We start from the raw sequence: 22,498 nt of genomic DNA, 5'->3' as shown, positions 1-22,498 counted from the left end.
CAGGGTTGGGACAAAAGAAAATATCATTTTACGGCGTTCAAGTGTTGAAGTCCAGTCCTGGAGGGCCGGTATTCTGCATGTTTTGGAGCCCTCCCTCTCAAAACACACCTGATTCAAATTATTGGCATCATTTTCAAGCTCCTTGCTCATGAGCTAAGCGTTTGAATCAGGTGTGTTGGGGAGACAAATGCAGGATGCCGGCCCTCAAGGACTGGAGTTGGCCTCTTATGTTTTAAGCTTATTTAGTGTATTGAAAACTATTTTCAAGAATTCTTTTCTCTTCGTTTTTTTTTTCGGTTTGTTCTCAGGACAAGTAAAAGTACTCAGAAAGCGCATGTTTTAGTATTTTGTATGTCGATTATTTATAGTTTAAGATGGGACGTAAAATGTCCTCCAGTTCTGGAATGAGCCGCATGCACGCTGGAAATTTGTGGTCCGCTTCCCAGCGCGGTTGTCGGTCCCACGCTCCCGAGCGCCTCCGCCGTTGCGCTTTGACACTCTTGACTCTGTCGGCTCTCGTGTTTACAATAATCCTGGCTGGTTTACGTGCTCAAAATCAAGACGCTTGGTGACACTTCATCCTGTCAACAAAACATTTTTTTCTCCTTCACTTTCCATGTGTGGTCCGCTCCAGTCAGTCCTCAGATTTTTGAGTGTAAGCGGGGGGAAAAGAAAAAGAAGGATTGAGGGTCATGTACGGTTTGAAGTGTCGCTGGCGTTTATTTGCAGGCGTGCTGTTTGGAAGCGGGCCGCCCACGCAGCGCAACTTTTAAACAGCACGATTAGTTTGAATGGAAGGCTTTTCCCTCCCCCGCACCGTTGTTGTTCCCACAGTGTTGAGCCGACTCCAGCCCGCCGCCTCGTTAGCCACCGATCCCCCGCGGCGACGCGCCGCTGATGAATTGACTTCATCGGGCACTTGAACGGGCGGCGCAGAGCTGGCTTTTCGGATGTTGGCGTCGCGCGCACTTCCGCGATTTCTTTTACCGGCTTTATTTCTTCGGGGATTCGTGATAATTAATTACGATAATGTCTTTCATTGAGTTAGTGCGGCGTATCCAGGCCTGTACGTACCTACCGGCGTAGGTCACGTGACATCAGCTTTGCGTCGCTATTTGTCAGTGTTTTTCCCTCTCTTGTTTTATTTAGACACATATTGGCAGCAGTATACTAAATAGATCAAATCACGATTTCTCACAATAATCAAAAAAGTGAATAAGTTCTAATGATAACTTTTTGCTTTTGCTATCGTTTCCCGAATGAAGAAAATGGCCTTGGTCTTAAGCCAAAATCACCTTTTTATCCTATTATGTGAATAAATGAATGTTTTGAGCAAAAGAATCTGAATAGGAACATTCTAGTCGCTATCTTGAAATAAGCATTTTTTTCTAAAGATTTAAGACACAAGATATTTTTCCTTTTTTAGATAAAAATAGGATACATTTTTTATTTTAAGGCTTATTAGTTATTATTATTAGTCTTATTTTTTATTATTAAGTCTTTTTTTTTTTACTACTTTTTGCAGTGTAGTATCACCGGTGTAAACGTGGTGTCATTACGTTTTTCAAAAAGTCAAGCGTTTTAAAATGATTTTCCCTTTTCTTGTCAGATATGCCCCTGCACGTTCGGCGCAGCAGCGACCCGGCCTTGCTCTGTCTCAACGGGCCTTTCGGCGGCGGCGCCGGCGGCGATCCGCGGGTCCAAGTCGAAGAACCGCCGTCACGGAAGAACCCGACCCGATGGTCCACCACCGCCGGCTTTCTGAAAGCCCGCCACGCTTCGGGCAGCGGTAGCCTGGAGAGAAAGGTAAGCCGGACACGTCCCCCTGGCCAGAAGCGGCGAAAATACGTTTTGATTTTCCCGCGGCAGAGTAAAGCCTTGGATACGTACCGCAGCCTGCCAAGGGATGCCGGGACCTGGGCCAATCAGAGAGACTTTCAGAGGGAGACGGCGCGTTCGTCCCTCAGCGCCAATCACCCAATGGTGGACCGATGGTTGGAGAGGCAGGAACAGGTATCTTTGCGCTTGTTTTTGACAAAAACGTTGGCAGACTGACAGACAGACTTTATTGTCACTGCCCCTGCAGTGCAAGGCAACAGGTGGGTGATGGAGGAGAAAAAAAAAAATTAGCCATGCCACAAACAGAGGGCGCGGCTCAAGTCTGTAAAAAAAAAAAAAAAATGGTGTTATTATTCAGCAAATGGATGTAAAGCAAACAGTACCCTTTATTATCATTACACCTGCACAAGCGCAGTATAAAATTTTGACTTAAGGAGCTCGAACCGTCCAAAAAACATACTAGTTTCATGGAGGGCGTTAAGGTCAAGGTTAAGGTCAAGTAGCTGCAACAAAATCACATCGATTTGGACGAAAACCCTTGATGAAGGCTTTCACAATCTATTCGTGGGGTGATGACATTAGCACAAGATTCTTTTTTCTTTGAAAATGTCAATCATTACTTCTCATTCAACCCCCATATCAGAAGAGCCATTGCGCGAGGCGTTTTTTTGTTTGTAATAACACTTAATAAAATGATCTCAACCGCCCCTCTCGGTTGCCGGTTCAAAAAGAATGACCGCAAATCACGCCGGGCTCCCGTCGCGCGTTCATCTGATCCAACGCGTGAAGGTCGGCCAAACGGAGCGGCGCAAGTCTTGGGCTCTTGTACAATTAGCGTTGAAAGATGTCGAACAGGTAGGGTGGGTCGCCATGGCAACAGCCAGCCTTCACCGCCACTGCGGAAGAATGCGTTATATATAATTTATATACGCTCACATATAAATATATAAAAGAGTGTGTGTGTGTGTGTGTGTGTGTGTGGTATAGTCCTTTAAAAACCTCACCGGGGTTTTCGTGTTTGACTTTATTCAAGTCAACTCCCTTCTCACACGCACACACACACTTGCATATGTCAAGTGTAGTCGCATTGTTGGAGTAACTGCGTGTGTGTGCGTGCGTGCGTGCGTGTGTGTGCACCGGTGTCCTGGACTATTAGGGAGCAACGTGGTTATCTGTCTTGGCGGGCCGACGAAGGGAGGCGGCACTCAACTCACCGGGGATGTTGTTAGAATGACACACTAAAGGCCGACTGCATGCGCGCACACACACACACACACCTGTGCAGGAATTACAAGGCTAGAAGACACAACACTCCACACGCACACCCACACACAGATCTAGAATGTGTATGTTGGCACAAAAGCTCTGGAGACGCGTGTGTCACGCAGCGTACACAGTCACACACACCCTTGTTAGGAGCTGTGTGTGTGTGTGTGTGTGTGTGTCCCTCAGGTGCGTCTTTAGCAAGCAGAGCGCTCATAAATCAGAAGCAAGGCATGTTCAACTTCTGCGTGTGGGAGAATAAATTGATTTCATGCATGTATATGAAACGTGCGTGTTCAGGTGTGTAAGCACATGTGTGATGTTTTTTTTTTGTTTTTAAGTGTGTGAGTGGTACCAGCTGGTGCTGCTGGAACCTTTGAAGTAACTCAAAGTGTGTGTAAGCGTAAGCGTTTGTTTTGATTTTATCATTTGATGAATGGCTGTGTGTGCGTCTCAGGCTTTTGTACTGTTTGTTTGTTAGTGCGTTTGTTGTGATTCTGATCAAGTGTGTGTTGACGCGGTATCCATTTGTTGTAGTGCGCAGGCATGTGTGCGCATTGATTTTATTATTTTGTGAGTGTGTGCGTTTGTGTGTGTCTGTGCTGGAATTGATTTTCTCATCGTCTATATCTGTTCATGTGTTAATTGAGTTCATTCATGCATATCTCTATGTGTGTTTATAGTGTGATTAAATGTGTGAGAATGATTACATCTATTGTATGTCTAGCAGGCGCTGCTTTGGCTCATCTGTGACGTGAATGCACGCTAATATTGTGTAATTTTGTGATGTTGAGAAACCGTATGTGTGTGTAGAGTCTGTGTGTGTTTGTCACTGTCCCCATGTGTCTGAAATTGTGTGTATACTAGTGTAGTTATTTTCAAATTGCAGTACAAGAAAACTTTGGTATCAGCAATATTTTAATGATGTTAAAAGAAATGTACATATCTGCTTTCAAAGTAAGAGCAAATCAATCGGAACATGCAGCAACTTGTTAATGTTGTGAATTTGAAATGTCAGAGCTTTAAATGTGAAATGTTAAATCTCCCAATTTAAGTGAATGGGACTTTTTGGAGTGGAAAATGGGAAATTGTGGGGAAATGTTGGAATGTGTGAATGCAATGTTGGGAATGATCCTTAAGGTTAAAAGAATGAGCTAAATATTGTGAATGTGAAATGGGAATGCTTTAAATATAAAATGTCAAATTTCCCATTGGGAAAGAACGGCACTTTTTGCAGTGTAAAATGGGGAATTGTGGGCAAACAATAAATATTGGGAATACCAAGAATAAAAGCACCCCTCAACTGAATATTTGGAACATGTTGAAATTGGAACGGCGTGAATGGGATAAATTGGAATAGAGTTGAAACTCGTCAAAAAAAGGACACAATTACAAAGGTTAGTAAAGCAGACACACCAAACGTTTTAAATCTTACTTTTTTTTTCTCCCCAAAAATGATTTGGGCTAGTTAGGGGGTACTAAAAATATTTCACAACACATTACTTTAAAGGGACAATGTGTAAGATCTAGACCGCTTTTCATTAAAAAGGAATAAATCAAATGATTATAAATGTCCAAAACTTGCAAATAAATGAGTTCTTAACGACCAACAATATGTTTTAAAAACATGGAGAAACACTGTAATGTCTGCAAGAGTTGCTTCTATTCAAATATTTGTGTGACCAGTAGGTGCTGCTGTGGAGCTTTGATTTGACTCAAGTGTGTGTGTGTGTGTGTGTGTGTGTGTGTGTGTTAGGTGAGCACAGTTTGAATGAATGCCTCTTCAGGTGACGTATGTTATGTTGTTTTGTGTGAAAATTTGTGAAGGTGATGAAAGTGCGCGGCTGCCATTTTGCCTTTAACGGAACGGCGCGACTCCCGCCCGCTTGTTTGCGCCTCGCCACCAGACGACCCGGTCGCTCCGTATTTGTTTGCGCTTTTGCAATTATTCACGTTGCCGGAAAAGCCACGAGCCGAACAGAGATTGCATCTTCTAAACAAATAAACTGCACTGCGAGTGGACTATAATCTTATTTGTTTCATTTCACATTCATTTTCCCTGTAGCCGTAATGGGATTAATCCAACGCAGAGCTAAAACTTTTAAAGGGGACATGCATTGTTTTTTCTCATCATCCTATTATATGTCATCAAAAGTGTTATTATTTTGGCAAAAGTGTCATTATTTAGTTCTTTGCTCATCCCTTAAAATTGGTTAACTTTGACTGATAACTGCAGTGCTCTCGTTTGCCTCTGTCCTAGATGCGTCATTTTTGACAGGAGAGGACATACTTTCAAATCAACGTGCGTCCATCGGACGCATCGTTTTTTGACGGTCGATAATTAATCACAGAATGTATATACTAACATAGCAGGTTATAGTTTCACAAAATATAACCTCCAGAGATTGAAGACAACAGTAAACAGCTCAAATTTACTCCGGCCATATTAAACGTTGATACAACATGAAATATACTAACAAACACGCATGTCGCATTAAAAAAAAAAAAAAAATCAAAACAAAACTTACAAGCAATGATTTCGCGGGCATAAACAGCAAGCGGAAGTTATGAGAACACCAGGAACGGCCGAGCGGCTATAATCACAGAAACAATTGTGTTCCGTTGCCGTTGTCACTGCGACGTGTCATTTGATGAACTCAGCCTGTCGTAACGCATCTTGGAATAAACTGAAATTAGAACGATTTACTCAAAACGCCTGAAGAGGGAGGCAAACACTAGCCAACTCATACTGCCCTTGACAAGTAGATTATTTGGGTCGCGGACCGGTACCGGGCCACGGACCTTCAGTTGGAGATCTCTGCTCTAAAGCTTCTAATAGTTTCGCTCTAACGTTGAGACATTTTGGCAAGACTCTTCACCTCGGCAAACCATTAACGGGCGCTCTCCCGCGCTCTGTTCGGCACGTTTGATCTTGTGGTTTTGATGTGACGATGCGCCGGGAGACTCGCCTCTTTCCAGCTGCGAGAGTCTCGACCTAGCTGACAGACGCGAGGTGCAGATCAAAGACTCGCTTGTCTTGTGGGAGCGCGCTTCATTTTCCCCTCAGGGCCACCATCAACACCTTAGGGTGCAAGATATATACATAATAACTGTAATTTGAATCTAATTAGACCTGAAACACACCTGATCCACTCTACAGCAGATGGTGCACATTAAAAATAAAAAAAGTCGTAATCCACCTGTTTTGATTTTTAAGAGTGCTTTTTAGATTGGTGTGTTTAAAAAGGTTTTAAAACTCCAATTGCGCATAATGGCTTTTATTACTAGACATGCAAATGCATGGGGAAAGTGTGGGGAAAATGAGTCTTGTGCAATTTGGGCTCAATGCCAAAAGTCTCATTCAGTGACTGTGATTTTGAGGAATGACTAAGTCAGTTCTCAATAACAAGTGTCCCAAGAAAAGGCAAGACTCTGAGTCAAAAACAATCTTTTGCAAAAGAGTGAGATTGATCCCGTTTTGACATTGTTGCCCAAGTGTTGATGCGTCTGAATACGCTAACATAGAAAATACTGTAATTTGACTCCAAAATGGAGTGTGTCTTATATTTGGAGAATTATGGAATCTAACTGAAAGATATGAACACAAGAAAAGATCAAGTTTAGGAAGATGAGATTTTTTTCCGTTTTGCTGTAGTTTTGTCATTGTTGCCAATTTGTTGGTGCGTCTTATACACAGTAACATAGAAAATACCCCCAAAATAATGGTGCTTCTCATACGCAGGTGTGTCTGTATCTGGGAAATAAGCTATAGCTTACGGATATGAGTTTAAGAAGACGAGATTGATCTTGTTTTGTTGTAGTTGTTACATTGTTGCCAGTGTTGATGCGTCTTATACATTGAAATTACCCCCAAATTAAGTTTGCGTCTTATATTTGGGGAATCTCGTATTCATAAAACATTTGAAGTTTTTCATTTGTTTAAAAAAAAATAATTCCCATTTTTATACTTTACATCACAAAATTCTTTCGCGGACCAGATTAAATGGCCCGCCGGCGTATGAGATATAATATGTGTGGTTCAGTTACGAATGTTCGGATACGTTAGCCTCCTTGTTAGCTAGAAGCCAGAACAGGAGTTGGCGGTCCCGCAAGACGGGCAGTTTGCAAAACGATCAAACATAATTCTGAGAAAACGTGTCATAAATCCGCCTCGCTTACTGAGTTGGAGTTGACTCGTTACCACGGTAACTTGGAAGCAGAGGCGCTACCATATGCGCGAGTACGTCCCCCTCGTGTGGCCCTCGGCGGGCTGTCGTGTCTGTCGCACTCGCCGGGGTTCGGGCCGAGCGTCGACGTCGGCCAAAACACGGACCGACCCGGCTCCACTCTTCAGATTTTGTCAGATGCCACGCAGGTGGCGCGGGAAGGGAAAGGCGGAACTTTCACTTTCCGTATGTGGGCCATATGGACGTAGATCTATGTCGAGGGGAGCGGATCGAGCCGGCAGACGTTAGGGCAACATTTTTCTTCAGATTGACATTATTTGACAGCATTTATGGATCCCTTTATGTTGATTACAGATAGGATAACTACAACATAAAATACTACGTAGAATCAGTAAGGAAGGAAGAATACATTGATGACTGTTCATTTGATGGTGGTAAAAGTCTCATTTATTTCAAGGATTTTGACCTCATTACCTCTACTTACGAACGCCTCTTGCTGCAAAAAATAATATGCCGGCTTGCACTATTTAACTAATTTACACAGTTGAACTAACAAACATCAAATTGACATTAGCTACGGCTAACACTGTACATACAGTATTCACGTCATTAACTTTAGCGATGACATTACACAGGAAGCACTCGGCATGACCCCAAACTAAACTTGAGTCAACTTAGCAAACAAATGAACTGCATTCATATTGTCAACTGCGACAATTCATATGATTAATTTAAATAGTGCAGGAGCATTTTTTGTTATTCTTTACATGATATACTCTGATTATTATATTTAATAATTTTAATATAAAAGGCTGAGGCGCATTTTGGGGGGCTTGGAACAAATTAGGCCATTCACATGTAAAAAGCAGCTTTATTATGAAAGATTCACGTGTCAAAATTACTTCAGGAAGGAGTTAATTCGGTAAGTAGCAGTACCACTCCATTTTGTTTCTGAGATGCTGATGATGATTCTTTGCGAGTGATGAAAATAGGCAACTTTTAATGGGATTACATCGTCGATGAAGATGATGTCACTCTGTTATCAACTAGTCGTCTCTTTACGCTCCAGCCCGGATATAAAAGCGGGGACGGATGATGAATGGCGTCACGTAGTAGACGTGAAATATTCTTTGGAATCGTCAACACTACGGCAGCTTGACAAAGTGTCAGTGTGACTTATTGAGCGTGAACGTCAGCCCGTCTGCCTCTCATTACTTAATGTCTTCGGAATTGGCGCGTGTGTGTTTGTGTTGCGTTTGTGCGCGTGGACGTAATTGAAAACATTTACGAGTCACGTGTGACAAATGATAACCGCGTTTCAGCACCATCCCATAATGTCGAAGTTTCTTCCAAATGTTTTAAATAGCTCTAGTTATTGACACATCAAATGAAATCGAATCATTCAAAATTCAACTAAGATGCTCATCAAAAGCCCAGAGCTCACACTCGCTTTGGCTTTTTATACTTTTGGTGCGAAACCTACGAAAGACAGATTCACCCTTTAAGCCCAAGAAGAATGCTGTCAAAGATAAGATCGCAGTTGTTTTTACGCTAAACAATATAAAAATATGAAAGGCCAATGTAAAAATGCACATATAAAAAACAATATTTCTCGAACCCACATGTCAAATTCCAGTCCTCGAGGGCCGGTATCGCGCATGTTTTCTTGTTTTCTCTCCCGAGCACACCTGACTCCAACGATGAGCTTATTAGCAAGCTCTGCAGGAGCTTGAAAATGATCCTAATCATTTAAATCAGGCGTGTTTGAGAGCGAAGGTTTGAAAACATGCGGGATACCGGCCCTCGAGGACTGGAGTTTGACACCTGCGCTTTAACCGGTGCACTCTTAATTGAATCACATGGAGACATAACTTTGATTTTAGTAATATTCCTGTAGTTAAACAAAGACGTACTCGGACGGTGGTTCGGTCTGCTCTCTTCTTTTCTTGAAAATAATGCTACGACAACCTCAGCTAACACAAACTGCTGTTCGCTGCAACAGGCACTTGAGGCTAAGTCTGCCTGTTACGGTAATTATTGTAAACAGGAATCCGGACGATATAAAACTGCGCATATGAAAAATCAGCCTATGTGGCTCACAGATCAATCTTCTGGGAATGATGTCCAAAAAAAAAAAAAAAATTAAAATGATCGTTTAAAGGGCGCACCCATACTTTGGCCTACATTTTTTGGGGGAAAAAATCTTGTATTATTGATTTGACACCAACCAATCAGGCAAATGACTGACAAACCAACCAACCAACTAACTAACTAACCACCCAGTTACTTCGATGTGTGTGTGTGTGTGCGTGTGTGTGTGCGCTCGTGCGTGCACCAGTGCCTTAAAGTTCCTAGTGAGGCATGCTGCTGCATACGTCCACATCCATTTCTACGTGTCAGTGCGGTCAAAGTGCCAGGAACCGTGCCTGGGCTGCACTTCATTAAAGTGCAGCATCACTCTCAGATGCGCATACACACACACACACACACACACACACACACACACAGTCAAGGCACTTTATTTAGTGGGAAAGATAGGGAGGACAGACCTCAATGGATTCTGCTATTAATCTTTAATGAGCCTCGAGGCCACAGTGCCGCCCGCCCGCCAGCCCGCCCGCCCGCCTGACCGCCTCCCCTTTTCCGCACAGGAAACAAACAATGACTTATGTGGGAAAAAAATGGAAAATACTCCTCATGCCTGCCCGCCTCCAAACGCCGCCATGAATTATTCACCCGTGCCGGGCCGGAGCCCACGTCCCCGAGAGGTGTCTTTGCCGCGCTCGGTCAAACGCGGCCGCGTCGTGCACGCGGGCCGCGGGCGGCAAACCCGAGGCCCCGGGGGCCCGCGGAGTAAGACGTGAGCGCGTTTGCCGATCCCGACCGATTGAAAACTTACGCCCGAGAAGCCTTTTCAATACAAAAGACAAAAGTCAATTCATAGCCTCGTCATCAAGCGACTGCTTTATTGAAATGATTCTTTAAATTTAACAGAAAAATACCCAATTATTTTCCGGACCCCTGCGGGTCGGCGAAGCCCACTTTGAGGAACGCTGGACGCATCCGTACTTTGGGTCTTTATTTTTGTGTGGCTTCTTATATTACGCTAGATATATTTTGAGCTCTGTTTATGAGCCAAAATCTGTTGTACGATGCTAAGCAGCTGACCAAAAATGGGGTTTGTGGAAGTGTCGTTCTTTGGATCTATCGCAACTTGGCGTGCAGTATATGTCGTTGTAAAATCACTGCAATCGCGCCTAAGTGCGCTATCTCCCTCTTCATCGTCGGCCAAATTTCCTCGCATTGTTCCTCATCTTCCCGCCAGCTCGCTGTCAGCGTGCCGCCGCATCCTCGCCGATGGCGCGTTTCGAAAGGAAAAGAGCGGCGGTGAAATGTCGGGAGCGTGCCGCCATCAAAGCTTGTCTTGTTTGCTCTTTCCAGGAGATAGCACTCGCTCGCTCCCGCGGCCTGATAAACGGAGTGGATTTTTATTTATTCATATTTTCCTTCTTCGTTTTTGTCCCGTGGTGCTCTCTCTTTGTTTTCAAATGTTCATGAATGGTAATACCGCACTGAGGGCCTTCTGCATTCATAAGTAAAATGTCCTTTGATGAAACAGACTTCAGTAGATCTTCAGTTCTTCAAGGCTTTGACTTGAAACCGCTCAGTGAAAAGTCAGGCCACTTTTTGGAGTTTTCCTTTTGGTTTATTTCTCTGTGTGTTTTGTGTGGCCTGATTCCAGGGGTCAGTGAAATCATTTGCGTATTTGTATTGTATTTGTAATATTTGTATTTGTAATTTGTAAGTTTTTATTTTACATTTCCAGTGGTCCAGGACTCATTTCCAAGTACACAGGAGCAATAATATTTATTTTTGGATTATTTCGAGAATGTAACTTTATATAAGTTTAGTTTGGGTTCATGCGAAGTGCTTCCTGTGTGATGTCACGCGCTAACAACGCCCAAAGTGGTATGTTTTGCATGTGTTTTTATGTGAACATGTACAATGTTAACTGTAGCTAATGTCAATTTGATGTTTGTTAGTCGTACGGTGTAAATTGTTGGCGGGAAGTGTGGATGAAACGAGTAAAGATGAAAAGTGGAATACCATTGTAAACACCAATGCAAAAACTAGCAAGCCGCCCTATTAATAAATGATAAAAATTCCTACCTAGAGACAATATTTTTACGCCGAAGCGTTTTGTAGCCTAAATTTTTTGTAACGAGACGCGCTGGTAAGAAGAGTTACCGCGGTACTTATTTGACACCTTCATTAATTTCCCCTCAAATTCATAATCTTTCAAAGATGAAAGGTCGGACGTCCTCCGGGAACCGATTGCGTAGAATTTCCACTTAGCTGGTTATCGCGCTCCCCGAGAGGCTATTCTGGTCTCCCTGCGCCAGAATGCCAATCAGAAGCGGTATGAACAGGCGCGAGATGACTTTTAAGAAGAAACGACAACGGCGGCTTCCCGCGGGCGGCCCCCCCCAAGTGTCATGGCAACGGCGCAGTGCTAGCGCAAGACTCATTTTCATACTGATGAGGCCTACGGTCTCAGTCGGAGCACTCCGCTTTTAATGACTGCTGACCGGTCGGTGCGCGCGCGTGTTCATATGCGGACGCGTGCGCATGCCAGCACGTCCGCGTGTGTTCAAATTAATACGCGGCGCAGAGCGGGAGGCAATGTAATATTGAAGTCCATGAATTTTTAGCGGTGTTGAAGACCTCCTCCTGTTTGCTGCTCTTGCTGCCGTCAGGTTAGCTACGAACACTTTGGAATGTGGAATGTTCCACTAGGCCAGTGCTTCTTGATTATATTTTGCCAAGCTCCCCACCCCCACCTAAACCTGCATCCTTTTTAGCATTAACAAAAAAAAAGAGCAATAGAAATCCACTTTCAACAGCTCTTCATTATTCTATTTATATGTTACAGCTTAGTCTAAAACTGAAAAAAAAAACAAGCGCATTACAGTGTTTGAAACAAAAAAAATAAAGAGACGAAAATTCTCTATTGTGTCCAGTGTAAGTCTGTTTTGGGCAGTGAACAGAATAAGAATTTGCATATGCATATGACATATGACAATATCTTAAATATTGGGAGCCACCCGTTGATGTCGAAAGCAATTATCTTAAACCAAAGCCCATTTTTGTCTCTTCGCTTTCAGGAGGACGAGGCAAGAGAGCAAAAAAATGGCCGGATTGAGCCGCTGGGCCGAGCCGACTCGTGCTTGGAGCACGCCGCCGCCGTCAGGTCGCTCGAGTGAGTCTCTGACTTATTTTGACCTCTTCCAAGGACACTCTACCAAAATGAAGAAATATACCATACCTTCAAATAAAATGTACCGTTTGTAGGACGCAGCCTTATTTTTGGCCTTCATTTCGAGGGAGAAAATCCGTCTCATATTTGAGGAATTACGGTACCCCATTCGGAACACAATAGCAAAACAACTCTCGGAAAGTGACGCAATATAGCAAAAGTCATTTTCAAGCCTGTCACTCTTGAGTGGGAGCAAAGCGCCACGGAAAGCTCCCACACACTCCGCCGCCGGTGTTATTAGCTAGCGTGTCTGGTTATGGTCCTCTTTCCTTCCACTTTGATATGCAGGTACGCGGTTATTATTACTCTTCCGACGCCTCCTGCTTGTCAACAAGGCGCCCGCTCAACCCCCCCAAAACTAATCACCGTTATTGTTTCAAAGCAGCGAGGCGGCCGGCCGCATGATGTTTGCTGGAACTCGGCCGAAAATGCCAGCACTTGTTTTTCATCTTTTTGGCAGCTTTATGCGGACGTTATAGTGCGGATAGACGAAGCCATCGCCTACCGGCGGTTGAAAAGCCAACAAAACGTGCTTGGAAAAGTGTTTGGCCTGCTAGGCAATATAAATGGGAAAAATGCACTGAAAGGGAGGGAAAAATGTACATTGTGGGGACGAAAGTATTGGGCCACCAAGAGGAAGTCCCAAATGTTTTTGGACAAAAGCATTGGGACACTTTCAGGGCGTGACACCCACAGGAAGTCAATCGTTTTTAAACACAAGTAATGGGACGCAAAGGGAGTGGAAAAAAATGTAGTGAAAGGAAAGTGATGAGAATCTTGTCAAAAGTATTGGGACACCTACAGGAAAAGAAAAGTATTGAGACTCAGAGACTAAAAAGAGAAGAAAGAGACATATCTAATTGATATGTTTATCTTTGCCAGCGGATAGTCAAAGCCAGGATTCGAACCGCGATCCTTAGCTCGCCGTACGACTCGTTCTGCCCCGTTCTAATGTTCATCACACCACTACCAGGCGGCCGGAGGGTTGATTTGCTGCCGAAATCGCTCATTTCAAAATTGGTCTTTTGTAATTAACACTTGCACTGGCAGAAGCCCAGCAAATGCTAAACGCGTTGAACTCGGTCCAGAATTCATTTGAAAAAGAAGACCTTGGATGTCTTCCAAGGACTCCGCTGCACATCATTATTGTCACACACTTGTTTTGCTTCACTGTCTGCATCAGGCTTGACTTTTGTTTGAGTTTTCAACACCACTTTACTTTCGATGTTTTAATCAATTTTTTGTCCAGTTTTTTTTTTCTAATAATTCTCGTGTACCTTCATCACATTTCCTTCCTTTTCTTTCATTCTCCATGGTGTCACCCTTCCCGTCTCACTCCCACGCTTTTCCTCACCCGCAACTCCATCCTCGCCTGATCGCAGAGACCTAATCAAAGTGGTGGAGGTGACAAACGATGGCGGACCGCTGGGAATCCATGTGGTGCCTTTCAGTGGGAGGGACCGAAGGTAAAAATAATCGTGTTCAGGCAGGATTTAGCTTCTTCTCAGAGTGTTCAGAAGTCATTTTTAACCGATCAACTGGTACCGGGCAGCACGGGCCGCACCCGAAATAATGAACTTGCCATGAACTGTAAGGCTTGGCTAACGTTTGTCTTTTGCCTCCCTCTTCAGGTGTTTTTGAGTGCTTGATCTAATTTCAATTCATTCCGAGCTGTACCACAGGCTGATTTAATCACGTGATACTTCCGGTTCATGGGGCAGTGACGACGTCAACTGAACAACATGCTAGTTTGCCCGTTTACAGCCATTCCACAGCTTGCGGTGTTCTCTTAACTTCCGCTTGCGCTTACACTCGGGTGCGTCTTATTTGGGGAATCACGGTATTTTTGTAATTCTAGGAAAAAAACAAACTTGGGGCCACACATGGCTATGTTGCGCGTAAAGACCCGCCTACATCCTGAAGCCATTCGCCGCGTTGCGGCCATCCATCATAGCGCTTTGACGCCTGCAGGTGACCGTCATATTTCGGCGGGCCTCCCGTCACGTCTGCTCCGCGGGATTCAAAGGACGCGCCGAGCACAGCTGGAACAAAGCCAGCCGGGGAGGCGCTACCGAGAATTTCACATCTGCTTTGAATATTCCCAAAGAGAACGCTGAGGAGCCGAAACAAGATCCGTGACTGCAAACTTGGATCTAGCGGAGATGCTATCGCGTTCTTCGCGGGCTGACTCAATCACGCTAAAAGCACGCTTGTAAAGGGTTTGCCTTTATTGGGAAAATGTGTGGGCCGGCGTTATTCCAAGATTAGGCTTTCATCAAGCGAAGTAGAAGCCCTTCTCCCAGCAAATCACATTGTGTTCCCACTCAAATCCAATCAGCGCCAATGTTTCTGAACTCTTCCGCCCCCTTGAACTCCTGGCCGTAATCATATTCTCATTCCTATTGAATTAGAAGCCGGGGCAGAGTGTTAAACCGTACAATCTACTTAGCCTAATTCCCCAAATAGAAGACGCACCTGTGTATAGGACGCACATTTAACTTTGGGGCCGAATTGTGGTAGTTTCTATGTTAGCGTGTCAAAACTAGAGCGAAACAGGATCAAGCTCATCTTCCTTGTGAGAGTCATCGATAATGAGAGATCAGAGAGACGGCAAGACGTTGAGTCAAAAACCATCTTTTGCGAAAGAGGGAGAGAGCACCAATGTCTTTCGCTCGTCTCATGCTCTCCCCTCCGTTTTATTTCGACTACAACGAAGGCAAGTTTCACAATAACGCCGTCTAAGGCAGTTCTTCTCAAATAGTGGGGCGGGGCCCCCCGGGGGGCCGCAAGGGGATGCTGGGGGGTCGGTTGACCCCAGGGAAAAGGCTTTGTTTTTGTCACGTGAAGTATAATTGCAATAACATAAGAAATGTCATCTTTTTTTAGTTTCAGGCACTTAAGCAATTCTCATTTTATATATGAGTCCTAAATACAAGCAATAATTTATACTGCGTTTCTACCAATCAGTAGATATTGTTGTCTCCCTTTCAAGCCAATCACGCTATCCCTTGCGTTGGACCTTTTCAGGACTCTGGGCTTGTTGGTCAAGCGTCTGGAGCGAGGCGGCAAGGCCCAGCAGCAGTCCCTCTTCCAGGAAAACGACTGCATCGTCAGAATCAATAACGGGGACCTGCGCAACATCCGCTTTGAACAGTAAGACCTCTAGCCGGGGCTCTCGCTTTTTCAATGGCTTTCCTTCGTCGGGCCGGCTTCGACGCGTCCCTAGGCCGGAACCCGCCCGCGGGCCGTATGTTTGACACCCCCGCGCTAAATAAACCGTTTCCGCCGATTTGATCCCCGCAATCCTTTCAGCCCGGATGCCTTTTGAAAAAGCGTGCAAAAAACCAGACCAACTCTTCCTTTTGATCATTCCCCCATCTACCTGCCTCCTTCCATGACCGCATGTCGGGGGAACGGATGATAAGGTTGCGTGTGTTTGTTTGTCGTTTTGAATACACGCAGCTATAATTCAGAGCATATACCGAACACAGACACTGCATCGCTAATAACGTTATAGAATTTCCGCAGCTCAAAACACGGGATTTGCGTACGGTTCCGCTAGCAGCGCTCAAGCCATAATCCGAGAATCCTCGTCAATATGCGGAGCCGCTTTTTGAGGAAGTCAATGTTCGCTGCGCTCGAGTGAAAGCGAGAGGTACTAACAACCAGTGTTGGGAGTGATGCATTACAAAGGTCATGTTATTACTGTAATACATTCCTTTTTGCTGTAACGCGGTCCTGTAAGGCATTACACACCAAAAAATAGTCATAGTAAGTCAAGTAATTGTGATGTATATTTATGTATTCATGAAATTGAATTGGAATATTTATTATGTCCAAATTAGAGTATTATGACTTTTGAAGTCTTCTGCATTGTGGGGATCCAGGCTAAGCCAATCATCAAAGTCTATGAAAAGTTTGCAAATGTCATAAACTGGCCGCTAGCGCCACTCGGTGGTCTTGGAGTGTCAACACAAAAGTTTCGATGAAACATTTGAGTGATTTGACTCTTAATGTTCCTTCCGCCCAGAGCCCAAAATATGTTCCGCCAAGCCATGCGGTCTCCCGTCATCAAGTTCCACGTGGTGCCGTCTTCAGTGAAGGCCCACTACGAGCATCTGTCCCAGGCCGAGAGGAACGCGGCGTACTCGTCGGGCCGCTTCAGTGCCGACTCCGCGTCCGCCGATTCGGCAGCTCACAGGATCTCCCGACACGGCTCCCACAAGCAGGCGCACTCTCGCGCGCATTCGGATCAGACGGACGGCGGCCTGCCCGCTCCTCACCCGCCGGCCTTCTCGGCCGCCAAACCTCCCACCGGACAGCTTCACTCACCGCAGAGGGCGCTGACGTCCACACCCACGCCCGTCTACAACAAGAAGGTTGGGAGGAGACTCGACATTCAGCTCCAGAAAGGTATGGCGTTTAAAAAAAAAAAACAGCTAGCTGCTAGCATGCTAACTCCTGCATAGGCTCGTAATGCTGCGCGCCCTATATATAAAAACAGTTTTAAAGGAGGTCTTTCATTGACAGGTGCGCCTTTTTATCTGGTGCGCATTACATTGTGGAAAATGCGGTTTACACACGCTCGCTCTAGCTAGTGCAACTCCAGCCGCTACTGTAGCTTCTATTCTATGCGCCTTATAATGTGGTGCAACTTATATAGGAAGAGTTTTAGAATAGACCATTCATTGAAGGTGCGCCTTATAATCCAATGCACATTATAGTGGGGAAATTACGGTATATAGTATCCTTGACCCTAGCTAATGCAGCTCCATCTAGTGGATGCATGTTGGCCGGCCACTGAAGTAGCTTCTATTCCATGCACCTTATAACGCGGTGTGCCTTATATATGAAAAAAGTTTTATAATAGGCCATTGATTGAAGGTGTGCCTAATAGTCCAAAAAATATTGCAGTCCACATATCACCAAAGGCAACAGGTGGGCTTGAGGACACCATTTTTCGTGGAAATTTGGCGTTTCCTTTGACAGACGTCTTGGCACAGGTGGCACGTACGCACCTCTGCCAAAGCGTCAGTCTGGGGTGCAGGCGGAGAGCTTGTTGCTTAGCAGCCGCCTGCGCCGCGGCAAAGCTGGGACTGAAACCTCCTCAAACCTTTCTCCCACTTCTCTCATCCGTGACAAAAACAAAAACAGCTGCTTCTTGTTGTTCGGTCTTCATCCTGAAATCTCCTCTTCGTGTCCTTTGGCTCTTTGTCGCCGTGGCAGACGTTTGCTGGGAGATTAGCGACACGCGCCTTGGAGACCGTTGGCCTCGTCTTGTTTAGCTTCCACTTAATCCCGCCGCACATTAAACACCAGCATTGTTTACACCTTTGATTCTTGCGAGTATCAAAGTCAAGTCGCGGCGATGGATTTAGGAAGTCTATACGCGCCACTTGTTTTCCAGTTTTGTTGTTGCTAGTTTGTTTGCATTATAAAAAAAGGGTCGTACGCTTTTCCACCATTATTGTGATCTGTGCGCACGCTCTTAAAAGTAGGAATGTGGCTTTGATCAAAAGCCATCACATTCAAGCTTATGTTAAATGGGAGACGGCGCACACCTGCCCCTTGTAATAAAGTTAGGAAATGTAGGCGTTTATGTAAGGTTTTTTTTTTTTTTATTTCTATCAAAAAATCTGTGATGAGCCGTGTTGAATTCTGGCCAAGAAAGTCAGACGATGCCACACCTTCCCACGTACATTTAGAGATTACAGATATGTTTTTTGTTTGTTTTTGTCAAATAAAGCGTCCTTCTTGCCACATCGTGCAGATATGTGAGGAAAAACCAGGATTGTTGTCACATGTACTTAACAGGATGTACTTGCTTGAAATTCCTGCATCTCATTGGCTGTTCCTGTTGGCCTCTTGGCAGCTTCCCTGGCATGTTTTCTCATCTTTCTTAAATTTTGAAGGGACATCCAGTTCTTCATAATGTCACTGATGTGCCATATTTTCTCCTCTTGATGACTGATGACTACGGCAGTCCATGTTATATTCTGTGCTTTGGAAATTAAGTATGTGAGTGATTCTGGTCCTGTTGTTTGATTCTTACCAGGAATTATTAACAATAGTCTTTTTTTTTTATAGTCTCAAGAAGGGTCAGCCTTTGGCCGACCCCTCCGTAATTAACATCCACTTAGTCCCTTCCCACAATTTATTTCCAAATACGAGAATAGTCTGGACAGGATGGAGGCTTAGTCATCATTTCCTCTCTCTAACCGTCCTGGTAATAGGATGTTGATTCATAGCTTTCCTTCAAAACATTCAAGGAGGACTATAGGGGTAGAAAAAAAAACACCCGAAGCCTCTTTTTAACTCTGCTACATGAAATCTGTTTGTTGCGTTTATCATCAGTGGACCAACAAAGACGTCCCGTGCTGTAAAACAAACAGGAAGTCTGTCATTTTGTGACAGATATAAAAATGTTATGAAACATTTGAGTTTTTGTCATTGTTTAGGCCATAGGGTATTTTAGTTTGACTTTGGAAAATTGAGCCACTCAGGCCGTGAAATTTGCTAGACACGCTCATCATGAACAAGTCTCTCGTCTCGAAAAGATAACAGGAAGCCTTCCGTTAAGGTTTGAAGCGGCCATTTTGGACTCATCTCACCCATTTCCATGGGTCTTTTAAAGCAGAGGTCTCCAACCGCCGTAAAACTGGTAGCGAGCACGTTATGATTGCCACGATTGTCTCGATGATGTAAATAGTCCCTCTGGGTTTTGTTTAGTCTCAAAACGGCGGGCTATCAATAGACTTCCTGCGCTCGCTGGCCCCCGCAGGGCCGGAAGGTTTGGGCTTCAGCATCACATCGCGCGACGTCCCCATCGGAGGCTCGGCACCCATATATGTCAAGAACATCCTACCGCGGGGAGCCGCCATTCAAGATGGACGCCTGAAGGCCGGCGACCGATTACTCGAGGTGAGGACAGCGTGCCGGCGGAAATGCCGCAGCTACGACAAAGCCCAATTGCGAGACTGACAAATAACAAAGCGCAAATGTGAGTGTTGACGGGTACGACTTGTGCTCAGGTAAACAACTTCGACCTGAACGGTCGCAGCCAAGAAGAGGTGGTGTCCATCCTCAGGGCCACACCCATGGGGGGCACCGTGAGCTTGTTGGTCCTTCGCCAAGAAGAAACCTTCCTCCCCCAAGAAGCGGTTTGCTCTGCTATTTCGTCTCTTTCTAACCCTTTCATCCAACGATTCGTTGAATTTCAGCGATCGGGGCTACTTTTACAAGTATTAGCAGAGTCATCGCCGAAATTAATAAACCAGTCAAATGGAATACCTGCCGGTGCATTCTTAACTGAAGCAGCTGGAGACTTCATAACTTTGACACCATCCTTTAAGTTTTCCTAATATTCCTGTGGTTAAACAAGGATGGACTCGAATATTGGTTGGTTCTGCTCGCTTCTTTTATTGAAAATAATGCCGTAACAACCTCAGCTATTAGCTGCAAAGGGCACTGACCACTCACAACCAACTGACGTCCGTCCAGTTACGATAATTACGTAAATACGTACGTCTTATATATACGTACGTCTTATATTTTGGGGAATTACGGTTTTCGGGAAAACCGAGGTTCAGACGCGTTTGTGTTTAATGCTGGGAAAAAGTAAGAAAACCGCTTCTAAAGGGAAATTCAAATATTAAAAAAAAATGTGATTTCTTCTCTCGTCAGGAACATATCTGAGGAAGGTATCAAGTGGACTGGTAATAATTTTGAAAGCGTCCAGATGTTGGCGCTAATTGCCCCGTGCGGCAAATGAGACGTGATGTCCCGCACATCTGCCGCCATCAAAAGTTGTCTTAATAAGTGCGATCGTAATCACGCGCAAGATTGAGGAGGGCCGTCTATGCGTCCGTCCGTCTGTGTGGAAACTCTAGTCTCTCTCGCCGTCAAAGCTCGTTAAGTCGCATCGTACCCCATACGCACGCGCACGCCGTTCCCAGCGGAGGCCAAAGGAGTGTCAATCAAGCAGCTTATTGGAGACATCTCAGTTGTCTTTCAATGACAGCGGCGGAAGAAAAAAAGACGAGCGTCTCACAAAAAGAGCAGACCGCCTTAGTATGAGGCCATATTCTCACACTTAAATGTCAACTTGACATTTACGACCTTTGTCTAGTTCTTTTTCATCCATTATAAGGACGCGCTGAGAAGGTGTGGGAAAAGTCCTACAAGGATAGAGTCAATCTTACAACAGTGGTTCACAAATGGGGGCATGAGATTTTAGGTAGGTCGGTAGCTAGGTGTGTGGGGGCAAAGGGGGCCATGACGCAGCTGCCTTGCTGCAGCTAGTAATAGTTCCAGCAGCGTCGTCACGTCACGCGGGTGGAGATGAGCACATTGAAAAGTGTGTGTGTGTGTGTGTGTGTGGGGGGGGGGGGGGGGGGGGGGGGGGGGGGGTCGTTGAAGAGCAAGAGTGCCCTTGATCTGCCAGTCCAGTCCAACCGACAGTCTTAAGGCCATCTGATAGGGGAGAGAGGAAGATTGTCATGGCTTGAGAACTCCTTGTCCTCCGGAGGAAGAAGTCCAAATAGCCATTGTTTTGGAAGCAGGTCGATAACGTGTGATTCACCTTGAGTTTGTTGCATATTTGGGAAATTATGGGTATTTTTTTTGCTTAAGTGAGCATTTTTTCCCCCAATTTGATTCACTGATAAATTAACATAATAATTGCTCATTTATATTATCTTGAGTTGCAATAGTTTGAATAAATCAAAAATCGATGTCGTCTTACGCTTTCGAGTAGTTGACTTGTCTTGTGTTGTTTCTCACACTTGCTTTTTTTTTTGTGTGTGTGTTATCTCCAGCAGGGCGGCGATGCCCAGATGCAGATGCAAAGCTACAGAGATTTGGTAAGACCCCCATCAAATTCCATCCTCCTTTTGCGCCTTGGTTTAATCCCCCAGATTTGTAATCTGCGGCAAGTGGATAAAATAAAAAAATGAATATCAATGCTTGAGTTTTTGTAGTCACGCAAGGGGAAAGTCAGGCTAATTCCATTCCTTCATCTTGCATGGACAGTGTGTCAGGCATGGGGGGGCCCCCCGCCCCGCCTTCATTTGTAGGCCGCAAACACCTCAGTTCGTCTGGTCGGCAGCGCGTGAGGTGAATTTTAAAAATCTTTTTTTTTTTTTCCTGGTAGGAGGCGGAGGAAAAAAGTCAGGGGAAAAGTTTGTACGCGCACATCTGCTTCGGAGGCGCCATCCCTTTTGTAAATACTCGGGAGCCACATGTCAACATCGGGAGCGTCTATGAACTTGGAAACTCTAGCGGCAACGTCCACTTTTTCTTAACTCCTTCACTGCCATTGACTGCTATAGAAGTCAAAAGATTCATTTTTACTGGGCTGGCAGTGAATGAGTTAATTAATCTAGATGCATCTTTACATATATCAAAGGATAACAAACCGTTACTCGAAACAAAAAACTGACAGTCATTTCACAGATTTTAACTCATTCGCTGCCAATGCTTATTTCAAGACATTAAATGTATAATTTTCATATCAAGAACCCCCCAAAAAGTCTTGAATTATATTTTCTTGGCAGGAACATTATACTCCCACCACTGGCCGAGTTTCTTTTTGCTTAAAACGAGAAAATACGCCTGATTTTTAAGAATCTTTTTCTCATGTTTGAACAAATACTAAAGAAAGCGCCCAGAAGAGGAAGGAGCAACTGAAAAAGGCCATCTGGGCAAAATAAGAAACCTTCAGAAGGGAGCGCAGGTGGGAGGAGCCGATTCCCGGGCTCAACGGGCCGCCACGTTGCGCAACAGCGGTTTTAGTTCTCCATCCGTCACGATGTCTGGACGATTACGCTGTAATGGCGCCATAACGCCAGACGTCTGCGCGCCATGTTGCGGAGGCCATTAGTCAGCAGCTTAC

At 44.8% G+C, this 22,498-nt stretch overlaps 1 protein-coding gene across 7 annotated transcripts in view; it reads left to right on the top strand.

Annotated features, from left to right (window-relative positions):
• Positions 1 to 22,498, top strand: part of pard3ab (par-3 family cell polarity regulator alpha, b) — an 81,315-nt gene that overhangs the window by 28,298 nt on the left and 30,519 nt on the right. For 6 of the 7 annotated variants that reach the window (XR_015867427.1, XR_015867428.1, XM_088429119.1 and 3 more), the window contains 9 exons: positions 1,610 to 1,806; positions 1,870 to 2,013; positions 12,455 to 12,549; positions 13,989 to 14,072; positions 15,634 to 15,759; positions 16,637 to 17,019; positions 19,388 to 19,527; positions 19,638 to 19,766; positions 21,423 to 21,467. Coding sequence is in view for 5 of the 7 variants with exons in the window: in XM_088429119.1 (XP_088285245.1) it covers positions 1,610 to 1,806; positions 1,870 to 2,013; positions 12,455 to 12,549; positions 13,989 to 14,072; positions 15,634 to 15,759; positions 16,637 to 17,019; positions 19,388 to 19,527; positions 19,638 to 19,766; positions 21,423 to 21,467 (1,343 nt within the window). In the remaining 2 variants the exon portion in view is untranslated. The remainder of the gene's footprint in view (positions 1 to 1,609; positions 1,807 to 1,869; positions 2,014 to 12,454; positions 12,550 to 13,988; positions 14,073 to 15,633; positions 15,760 to 16,636; positions 17,020 to 19,387; positions 19,528 to 19,637; positions 19,767 to 21,422; positions 21,468 to 22,498) is intronic. The other variant, XM_088429120.1, reaches the window with a different exon arrangement.

This window comes from Hippichthys cyanospilos, chromosome 12 (genome assembly GCF_059441005.1).
Source record: "Hippichthys cyanospilos isolate Australia breed blue-spotted pipefish chromosome 12, RoL_Hcya_1.0, whole genome shotgun sequence".
NCBI classification, from domain to species: domain Eukaryota; kingdom Metazoa; phylum Chordata; class Actinopteri; order Syngnathiformes; family Syngnathidae; genus Hippichthys; species Hippichthys cyanospilos.
The sequence above is the reverse complement of the archived record's forward strand: the minus strand, read 5'-3'. Positions and strand labels throughout refer to the sequence as shown.